A 12,034-nucleotide genomic window follows, 5' to 3' on the forward strand; every position below is an offset into this window, starting at 1 on the left:
TTCTGCCTTTGCGACCAGTGCAGACCAAGATCAGCCTGCACATCTGTGCAGTCTGATCACTGTTCGCTATTCAGTCAGTACATTTTCAGTGCACATCTTTTCGAATTATAAACGGTATTGCCAAAATCGAATGATGGACCTGTCCATTATAGAAATTTAGCAGGATAAGGGTTGATGACCGATGATAACACTCGACCTGCTGTTTGATCCACTGTTTCAGAAACATTTCACTTTTAATACAAGATAATACATGTGCAGTTATTTTAATATGATCATTTTAATGTCATTATGCAGCTTTAAGGTGGTAATAGGAACTTTCTATATTTTCAAAATATCTAAATTTGTATAATTATATTGTAAAAAAAAATAAGATAAAAGAAAAATATTTTGATATGACATTTTCCATTGTATATTTCGGCCATTTTGAACATAAATCAATTTTGACTTAGTTTCTTGGTGGATTATAATTATAATTAAGAATTTTCAGGATATCTTAGTTAGTAAATAAGCAACATTTCTATATAAACAGGTTGCATATCTTCGAAAAATACATAAATGGGCCAGAATTCTACACACGTAAGAATACATTTTTGAAAATTTTCAAACACGGTGATCTATAGAATGTTTGATAAGTTATATCTGAATCGTGCATAGTTAAGGTACAGTTCACGAAAAAAAAAACTATTACGGATTCGTTAGATGAAACAGTAGTTTCAAATATCTTAGATTATCGTAGATATGTGAAAACATATTACATTTTATGTTTATAACCCAAAATATGTGCAGCCACATTGTAGATATAGGCATCGTGAGCTTTTATATGACACTCAATAAACACTTTAATCATTTCCGGACTTCATGAATCAGATTATTGACATACACCACTGCCTTATTCAGAAATGTTGCACGTGAGGAACAGTACATCGTTCAAAAATCAGATATTCAAATTAACTGTAACAGCATATTTGACAAAACTGTTTAAACTTAACAGAAAGTCTTTCGATCAAGGTTGAACTCAACCGTGTGCATCAAACAATCATTATCATCCAAGAGGAACATTATGTCCAGCGTATTTGCTGAACACAGATAATTTGTTTATAGTACATTCGCACGAGACATTTATAAGCTGTGGTACGAGCTCCCAGTTTTCAAATACCAACGTTTCTCCACCATGTATTAACATATTACAATGTCCAGACTTCTTGCGAAGCATATTCAAAGAGAACCTTGTTTGTTTACACTGCCCATGACCTGAAAATAGAGATTACGTATATTATATGAGCCGTGCCATGGGAAAACCAACATAGTGGGTATGCGACCAGCATGGATCCAGACCAGCCTGCGCATCCGCGCAGTCTGGTCAGGCTCCATGCTGTTCGCTTTTAAAGCCTATTGGAATTGGAGAAACTATTAGCGAACAGCATGGATCCTGACCAGACTGCGCGGATGCGCAGGCTGGTCTGGACCCATGCTGGTCGCAAAGCCACTATGTTGGTTTTCCCATGGCACGGCTCATAATTATATAGCCCGATAAAGTGCCATAAAAGCAAGGAAAAACTTTCATAGGCGACTTTACAGACAGGTACAATCCAGGTCATTTATTAAGGTATGAAAAATATGAACCATTATAAACTTGTTAAGTCGTATATTGTCTTCTGTACTAGAACATTTTCTGTCAAAAAAACATTAAAATATCTCGTAGTACACGTCAAGTAAATATAAAAATAAGTTTCGGTTTGTAAATCTGTTTGTCTAAATGATTATCTGTCAGTCTTATATATATACAGATAAACTCAGATACCTGCCACTTTTATGTTTAAACATTCGGAAAGGTATTTCTACTTTGGGATTGAACGCGCTAAAATAGCATCGTACACATTTTCAGCAAAGTGAAATGCTTCAACATATTTCCAGCATTGCTTGTATCATATATATTGCGGATGGAATTTCTACTTTTGTAAAAAACATAATTATACGAACTGTCGTTTTAAAAACTCAGGACATGTGAACATAGTGCTTAAAGGAAGCGTCCTTACTTGTTCCACCGATTGTGAAGCAGTCTGTGTCGCCTGTCTTGCACACGGCTTCATTGATATAGCGCGGGAACATGTCTCCCGGAAGCTTTGTAGTTGTAGCACATATTGAACATAGATGGACAAATTTGTGATCCTCTGTTAGGGCACCTTTATTCTGACAATACTCCTGTTCACTGTAAGAACCTATAAAAGTTACATTACAGTTTTTAATACATTGTATATATCGTACACAGTTTTAAGATAGAGGGAATACATTTACAATGGATTTAAAAATATTATACTATGCCCAAATTTCGTATTGGAAGAAACGGACAATTACTGCGAAGTATCTATGTAAACAAGCAAGTGCGAGTACACACGTAATCAGTACTACAGTTAACCCTTACCATGCTGGACACGATTGATTCTGCCTTTGCGGTCGATGTAGATCATGATCAACCTGCACATCCGTGTAGTCTGATCATGATCTGCACTGTTCGCCATTCAGTCAGTATTTCTTTGGAATGCACCCTTTTTAACAGTTAATGGTACTGTCCAAACTGAACGATGAACAACTTCATTATAGAATTTTAGGAAGGTAAGGTATAATTGTTACCATATGACGTTTGACCGTTTATACAGCACAGCACACAGGTAGACTTTATACTGTTAGCCAAATTTATTACATTTGTCGTTTAACGGTTTAGGATTATCTACCTACAAATGTCAAAGATGAATAGTATATCTTTAACATTTATGAATGTGTAATTAATAATAGTTCAAATTTCGTTCTTTTTTAAAGTAAAGATAACATATTACCATCGGCGTGTCTTTTTATTCTCCTGCTACCGGCAGCAAGCCCAAGCAAGGTCGTCGGATGTAATGTAGTGTTGGCATTACGCCAAATAGAATCTAACTCTCTTTTCCCTAGGTTACTGATATTACTCAACGAACCAGTTCCCTAGAAGAGAAAATACAGCGAGAAAGTTGACTTACCATTATACATGCACCTATTTATCATAAATTAGAATAAATTAAACATGAAATGTCATCAAGTAGCATGGAGCACGGGACACGATCCCAATAGGTTGGTAAGTTTCGTTTTTACAACGGTGAAAATAGAAACAAGCTTGACTATGAAGTATGGATTATGACATTGCAATGAATTTCTAAAACAGGCTCTGTAAAATCGATGTGCTTAGTATTCGTACACTATCAAACTAATATAAACATTCAATTGGAATAAATTAAACCGCTCGTGAGTCAGAGAAATTTGCAATACTTATTTGTGAAAGATGCAATTTCTTCGAAGATGCATGTTCGAACTGTTTTTACCTGAACGTAATGTTGTAACTGCTCGATACCATTTAGTATTCTTGGATCTTCTGTCGTTGTTTTTGTTTCCATCGTTGATGGATTACCTCCTGAAGATTTAGGTGTCAACGTTCTTGGTGAATATGTTGTCAAGGTCTTAGCGTCTGAATTATGTGTACTAGGTGCCGCTTGATTTGAACTGCTTGCTGAATAAGATTGTGTGGTGGCATCAGGAAATAAGAGGCTTGAGCCATTTATAGCGTCTAAAGTTGTTTGTTCAGTTCCACTTGAAAGCAAAGACACAGTGCTTGTTTCTATGCCAGTACTATGAGTGGGGGATTCCGTAACACTGGCTTGTGTAGTAGATTCTATGTTTGGCGTATATTTCTCAGAAACAGAACTAGTTGTCGATAATGCGTCTGGCGTGTCTACAATGTTGTTTAGCGATGTTGTTGAAAAATGCATTTTTGCAGGCGTAGGAGTCGTAACGCTTGAGTTGCTTTTCGAATATATTTGTTTGCTTGTTAAAGTGCCATTTGTTGATAATGTCACTTTAGTGTTAAACTCACTTCCAAGAGCATTATCTGTGTCAACTGGATGACTTTCATTTTTATTCGTCGTTGAATGATTACCCATTAAAAATGCAGCCAATTTGTTCAAGTCATCAATTACCATTTGCTTCGTGACGAGATTGTCCATTACCGAGAAGGAAGTAATGCTTCCGTTCGCCTGAATAAAAGAAAAACAAATGTAATATGGAGTATCAAACAAGTTGTTAGGGTATATATGGTCGTGTTATATGTCCAGCTGCTAAAACTAATATGTGCCTCCAAGGATATTATTTCTGTAAAAGCGAGGCTTTAGATTCTATAGTTTTGAGTGCTTTTTCTTTTTAAATTGTTTTACATAATGTCTTAATCTATTGATCAAGTATAATAATACACATGTTTATGTACAGTATAGTAAAAACATCCTAACTAAAAGAAAAATACTTTACAGAAATAGGTTTAGTTAAGATTAGCATGTTGGGGAAATTTTCCAGCGCTTCCTCCTGCGTAGCAGCCATGTAGTCTCTCACGTAGTTACCTCCCTTGTCTTGCAGAATACCTCTCATTTGCTCGTCGCTCAGCTGAACCATTCTGGTGAATATATAATGTAATCATTGTATACATCTGTATGTTTATTATAATTACTTTTTGTATACGAAATATACTAGGAACAAGTTCTGTAGATTTTACAGGATATAATCAGTCAAACACCCCGATCTATTTTCACTTACAATTCCAGTTAAAACTGCAAAGGAATCGATTAAACAGGAAATCAACAAATAACGCTTACTGCATGTTTGTTTTCGAAAATCATAAAATGTTTCAGATAACTATTACGTAGAAACTCATTATTTTCGTGCATGATAATATTAGGAATAATAGGAAATGCTGAGTGACAAATTTCAGCGCGGGATTCGAATCTGCTTTAAATTTATTGGAAGAAACCCAACTGTTTAACCTAATACGTTTTGCGCAACATAAAACTGCTGATTTAACCGAGTATAATGACCGGTGTAAAATGCAGAGCCAAGCATTTAGGTTCTTCCCCGAACATACAAGCCTGACAACATTTATAATGGTTCCACGAACATACCAGCTCGATTAAACCCCCAATCCCCCACCCAAAACAAATGAAATAAAATAATGATACATAAATAATAAATGAATAAAATCGACCGATCAACTGCCAAAACATATTACATGTTACCAGCTAGTTCGTAAGATAGGAAGCTAAAACATGAAACCAAGTGTACCATATATACAAAACTGATGCTTGTACATATCTGAATAATTCAAAATAACATGAAACCCTATTAACTTGATTGAAACGCAACGGCATGTGACGAGTGTTGATCGAATGTCCGTACGTAATTTTGTCTCATGCCCAACCATTTGATCTCCTGGCTAGTTGAGCACTCCATGGCCCATGTGTAAGCAGTCGATTGTTCCATCAAATGCTCGTTCAATATAGTCATTTCACAGTGTTTGGGTTTATTTTATATAATGACTATTGTTATTGTCCTGTATTTAGCTGTGTCACTTTTAAGGAGTGTATTGTCAGATTAAAAGAACGTACTCACCTGGCATAAGGTTGGGCCATCGCATCTGCGCACATCATAATGGACGCATTTGTCAATGTCTGCAGTGAAACAGTACTAGGAAGACTTGTATAAAATCCTTCGACACTCCTCTTTTCACCAGCTAGTATGTCACTCCTTTCGTTTTGTTCACTGTCGTTTCCCTGTCCTAAATTGAAATTTAAGGTCATCATATTCGTTTGTTTGATAATAAAGGACACTGTGATTGTCTAAATCTGGTAAGCCTTGTAAAATTAAATGTTATCTTGAACAATTTTAAGTATACAGTCAGTGCATACTTATACAGTCATGAAAGAATCAAATTTTAAAACTTGATATTTTTACCTAAATATCTTCAACAATTAAAGACGAGAAAAGGTGACACGCCTCCTACTGCATCCAAACAGTTTCGTTTTTTTAAGATGCTTTTTGTAATAGTTGCAATAGAAAGAAGATATAAATTGATTACGTGCGTATTAGTCACGCAAAAAAGGCATTTAGCAGTACAAATTTCATTAACTTTAACATTTTCGATACGTGACATTCCGGATGTCCTTCATCTTTACAAACACTCGTATCAAAATAAAACTGAACAACTAATACTGGAAAACAACAATAACGCAGACCCTTCTTTTCGAAACACAGAAGAATCCTGTTTTAATTGTTCAAATTATTTGTTTGTTTATCTTAATTCGTTATGACGAGTTTTAAGTCATTTTAGGCCTAAAAAATCTTTAAAAATCTTTGTTTCCGGTAACATGCTAAAATAATTAGGGTAGGTAGGTCGGAATTTATTTATTTGTTTATTTTTATTATTATTATTTTTAAGGGGGGGGGGGGGGGGGTGATTTTTTTTTATTAAGTAAGACTTTTCGGAAATTATTTTTATGTCAAAAATGATTATAAATAAGGGGGTATGGGGTATGCTTTAGAGTATCAGTAACTTGATTTCTAACATCAGTGACCATGTTTTAAACATAAAAAAATGCAGTTAGTTTTGCATCTTTTTGTTAAAAAGTTGAAAGAAATATTCTCCAATGCGATAAAAACATTTAGGGTCGGGGCAAAAATTAAGGGTAGTTCGGGATACCGGAAAATTTTTTTTTTACGCCTTAACGAAATCTTAATTCCTCATATTTGACTCCAAATTAAACGAATTCTGTATTTGTTTTAACAGATACTTAATTCGTTATGACGAAACCTTAATTCAGTAAAACAGAATCTTAAACGAAATCAAAGCCTCAAAATGCTTCAGGGTTTAACATTAGGTTACATGTTGTCCTTTTCTCCAAGGAAAAAAGGTATTTTGTTTATTTAAGCTGGAGCGTATTTAAATACACTTGAAAGAAAACATATTGTAATTGCAATGTCTGTACGTTAATGAATGCGTTTCAGCTATGAAATTTAGCCATTATAACGGATTCAAATGAAACTCAACACAAATACTGAGACGTGTCGCGTGCATACCGCTAAAGTCAAGGTCAGTTAGGGTTTTGGTAACAAGAGACAATATAATGAATCTGACTCTTATGCGACTTACATTATCATGCTTCACATTTGTGTAAAAGGTTAAATTGGTAGCCTTTAAACCATTTAAAGTGTATAGCTGAGGTACGAAATGTTAGGCATCTGGTTCATCATACTAAAATTTTATGTAATCCTTTAATCGTATAAAATTTGTACTAAAGAAGCGAAGTGTTTCGTATGAAACAACTAATGAACTAAAGTTAAAGTACGTAGATCTTTCAACAGATGTCCATCTTCGGAGGCAATAAAATTTTAAGGTACATGTACTATTAATAGATGCTAATGTGTCTTGTGCATACATATTTGCAGAATAAGATTAATAACAGTTTGCAATATAAAAACACCGCATTAAACCCTAGCCCTTGCCGAGACTCAACATCTGGCCAAGGGATACATGGTTGAAACAGGTTAGTAGTGGAATAGCAACTAATGCTACGTGTTAAACACTAGGCTTGAGATGTCCGAGAAAGATGTTAGATAATTAACTAACTTAATTAGCCTGTTGGGTCGTACAAAAAAACAACAACAAAAAAAACAAAAAAAACCAACAAAAAAACACACACACACAGAGTCTGATTAGAGCAAATCTGAAAAAGTTAAGTAAGTAAGTAAGCATTAATTAATTAATTAAGTATATATTTGTATATGTATGTATGCGTGCCTGCGTGCCTGCGTGAGTGAGTAAGTAAGTAAGTAAGTAAGTAAGTAAGTAAGTAAGTAAAGTTAGTAAGTTAGTAAAAGTAAAGTAAAGTGAAGGGAAGCGAAGCGAAGCGAAGCGAAGTAAAGTAAAGTAAAGTAAAGTAAAGTAAAGAAGAGTGAGTGAGTAAGTAAGTAAGAAAAGAAGTAAGTAAAGTAAAGTTAGTTAGTAAGTAAGTAAGTTAAGTCAGTAAAGTAAGCAGAGTAAAAGTAAAATAAAGTAAAGTAAAGTAGATAGGTAAATAAGCAGTGTAAAGTAAAGTAAGTAAAGTAAAGTAAAGTGAAGTTTATTTATTTAGTTAGTTAGTTAGCTAGCTATTTAGTATGTAAGTAAGAAAGAAAGTAAGTTCGTTCGTTCGTTCGTTCGTTATCAAGTAAGAAAGTAAGTAAGTAAGTAAAAGTAAGTAAATGACTTCATATTGAGTGGATGACAATATACAAATATACATACGACAACAATATTTACAGTTCAACATATCAAAACAAAACTCATAAAGGAAAAATATGAATATATTACTTTAATGAAATTGTTGAAATGAGAAAGCTGTTCATATTTAAAATATTTACATGCAATTTCCAAGGAGTTGCCGTTCAAAGTGTAGGGGTTCTAGAAAGAAAAACCCCAACCTACAAACGTCTTTCGTTATAAATAAATTTGTTTAAACGATTATCTCATCTTTATACGATTAAGGATTTGCTTTTAAACGATTAAACGAATAACGTATCACCATGTGTCATGTATGTGAATCTTACTATAAAGTTTACTATTCAGTGGTATAGTATTGATCACATTATAGATTTAATAAAGTGCCTCGACAGTATACTATCATCTAACTAATTTAAAAAACGACAACTTTTAAAGAAGAAATTGCATAACATAATTGAGCCGCACCATGAGAAAACCAACAAAGTGCGTTTGCGGCCAGCATGAATCCAAACCAGCCTGCGCATCCGCGCAGTCTGGTCAGGATTCATACTGTTCGCTTTCAAAGCCTATTACAATTAGAGAAACTCTTAGCGAACATCATGCATCCTGACCAGCCTGCCCACTGGTCGCAAATGCTCTATGTTGGTTTTCCCATGGTGCGGCTCATATAGTTTGTAATCGAGGAATAGACTCCCACTGTTGGTAAAACCAGTTTAACTGATGTATATTCAAGGCCGTCGTGGACGGTCCGGCAGTGTCCGGACCACTTTATTAAATAATTAACCACTTTATTAAATCATTAACCACTTTATCAAATCATTAAATCATTCGTTGCTAATCATTATCATTAAAAATAAAGAAGTGTCACAGAAAATGTTAATGCAAAGTATATTACTAGCGACAGGTCAATAATGCAGGAGTTAAAATGGAATGGTCACAGTTATTATAAATTTTGGAATTTGATAGAGAAAAAATGAACAATATTTTGTGACTTACCATACGGAAAAGCGTGAGTTCGTAAGATCAAACAATTGAAACATATAACAGAAAATAAATAAACATTTCTTGTTTTCAAGTACATCTTTCTCATTAATTCCATGTCCGAAGGCAACATTGCATATGTTTGTCTGATTCGTATGAATACAAAATTTGAATCATTTTGTTTGCAAAAATCACCCGACCTTTTATGTGTTCACAAATGGAAAAAACTGTAGCGCCTCAATGCAGGGGATGGCACAGTAAAAATCCGGGTCAAACCATTCCTTTCATAAAAGATAATGTTACATAGGCGACCTGGTTATCAAAGGAATTTGTCGGACAAAGTTGATAAGCATTAAGGAATATTAAATGAAATTCTATAGGTGGTCGTAATCAATTTGCGGTCAATTAAATTGTGTGTATCTTATTAATTCGAATGTATTATTTGCCAAGTTTGATAAATACAAATTTGAACTCTGACAAAACGATTTATAAATTTCCTAATTTCTTCCTTAGGCACTGTTTAATTCAAATCTTGCATTTTGGTCGTCTGCTTTTAAGACCGATGTTTTTGAATCTGTATGTTGCAAATCGACCTAAAAGTTCATATCCGTACAGTTTGATATATCATTTACTAGTTTGTATATTGACGAGATTTTCATCATTTCGGTGAACTCGTTAAATGTTTCTCATTAACCTTTATCATGCTGGACACGAACGATTCTGCCTTTGCGGCCAGTATAGATAATGATCAGCCTGCACATCCGTGCAGTCTGATCATCATCTGCACTGTTCATCACTCAGTCAGTATCATTTTGGTAAGAACCCCTTTTAACAGTTAATTGTACTATCCAAATTGAAAGATGGACAAGTTCATTATAGGAATTTAGCAGGGCAAGGGCTAAAAACCAGGTTAAATAGCTTACAATGGGAAACATCCTGTTTACACGAATATTCGTACACTTGAATAATGATAATAACAATAATTATAGGTCATAAATAAAAAGGTTCATCAACAACTTTACCTAAAAATTTTGGGCGATAAAACTTATACTGACATTTTTTCACATTCTCTTTTCAATTATACATAAAAATAAAAAAAAATCATCCGTTTGATTTAAGAATGTAACTTAATGATGATATTATTCTGTCGAAGCCTTTTCAAGCTATCGGCAGTCCGCCCACTGTTTATTTGATAATACTGTATGTATGTATCAGACCCAGTTTTGTACACAGGAGGCTATTCAAATTTTGTATAATTAGGTCTCTTTTTTTCTCAAAACACTGGATAATCGGAGCCAAAAAAGATCGGTCAGAATATATAAGAGAAATAATGAAAAACGTTTAAAAAGATTATCAAGTCGGTAGCCAGACTAGTATGTAAATTCATACCCAATATTCATATATATACTGATAAAACAGTAAAACCTATATCAGTTATGGTATATGTATATTTGCGTGTTATCTGGTACGAATAAATTATTAACAGAAATCAGCTAATCAATACTGTCTTTAGAAAGTTATTGAGCGAAACTGTATGACTGCATTCTTATAAAGAACTCTATAACCCATGTAATAGACTATCTATAAATTGCTATGGCCCGTGTATTAAACATAAACATTTATATCATAGTTGTTAACTGGTTATAAAATACTTCGATATTATTGTTTACCGAAACTTTATTTGACTTTTGTATTGGTACTAGTCTAACACTTACGTAACTGCTTAAACACATGCACTATAGTTTATTAACTCTGGATTTTATCAAATTACGTTCTTTAAAATGGATATATAAAGTAATGTAAGGTGAATATTTTTCACGTGTTTTACAAACATCAGCGCAATTACAGTATCAACATTTTCAGGCAGAATTTACAGATGGCGCACCTGAGTTTGGGCGGAGGTCCGATGGGTCCACGGAACTGGATGTGTACAGTGTGCAGACAGCCTTTCAAAGAACCAAAGATCCTCAACTGTTATCATATGTTCTGTATGGATTGTTTGAAAGCTCACGTGCATACATACTGCAGAAATGGGTTGTTTCCCTGCCCAATTTGTAAAGTACTTATTCCACTTCCGGTCTGGGGTGGATTGGATGCGTTTGAAAGCATAAATCCACATCCGGTTAAAAGATAGTGCAACAGAACGGCTGTGTCACAAAAGATCACTTCTAAAAGGGAATATACTGGTTTTGTTTAGTCTTGGACAGGTGTTTGTCTAAAAACATACAGAATACTGTATTTTTGAAGACTCGAGACTGCTTTGGAATCAGTGCATATTTTTATGAATAATCAAAAATATAAATATTATTTATCGTTGTAAATAGCATCATTTACCTAAACTGTAATTCGCATATACCATACTTCTTCTATAATATGTCATACGAAATCATTGCTTTGTATTATAACATACTTTTAGTATGATATGTTCACATACAATTTTCATGATCTAGCAAAGCGCCCATGTCTCCTCAGTTCTAGATTGTTAGTGGTATTCAGCCCACTTTTCGTTACTAAACGTGACAAAAACCACATGTAATCATTTCATCCATTGTGTAATATATCATGTTATCTCATTGTAACTTAGTATAATTAAATTATGGTAAACAATACATTTGTTTGTCTGTCTGTCCGTCCGATAAAGACTCCTACATGTACATATAAACTGTAATAGTCAGTTAGATTGAAAACAACTTTGAGAATCTTTGGTCTAGAAGAGAAAGAAAACGAAGATAAACCACTGAAGTCTATAATTGAGGAGGAGATTCTGAGTGTGGCTGAATAAAGTAACAATAAGATTTCTTCTGAGCCTATAGTTCGTGCTGAAAGAGTGGGTGAAAAGACAGGGGTAACACCTAGAATGGTTATTGCTAAGATTACAAATAGCGATGAGAAATTTAAGTTATTTGAAATCCGAGGTGTTCTTAGGCAGAATGATGTTTTATTAAATGA

The 12,034-nt window shown here is 34.0% G+C and overlaps 1 protein-coding gene across 1 annotated transcript; it reads right to left on the bottom strand.

Moving 5' to 3' along the window:
* Window positions 1–379: 379 nt before the first annotated feature.
* On the bottom strand, window positions 380–9,324 carry LOC123547797 (uncharacterized). Its single transcript, XM_045335055.2, has 7 exons — window positions 9,101–9,324; window positions 5,458–5,623; window positions 4,327–4,468; window positions 3,351–4,058; window positions 2,835–2,976; window positions 2,037–2,219; window positions 380–1,251 (listed from the first exon to the last, which is right to left on the bottom strand). The coding sequence occupies exons 1-7, from the start codon at window positions 9,216–9,218 to the stop codon at window positions 1,043–1,045; spliced, it is 1,668 nt and encodes a 555-aa protein (XP_045190990.2). The 5' UTR covers window positions 9,219–9,324; the 3' UTR covers window positions 380–1,042.
* Between the last annotated feature and the right edge of the window lie 2,710 nt (window positions 9,325–12,034).

This window comes from Mercenaria mercenaria, chromosome 9 (assembly GCF_021730395.1).
Source record: "Mercenaria mercenaria strain notata chromosome 9, MADL_Memer_1, whole genome shotgun sequence".
NCBI classification, from domain to species: domain Eukaryota; kingdom Metazoa; phylum Mollusca; class Bivalvia; order Venerida; family Veneridae; genus Mercenaria; species Mercenaria mercenaria.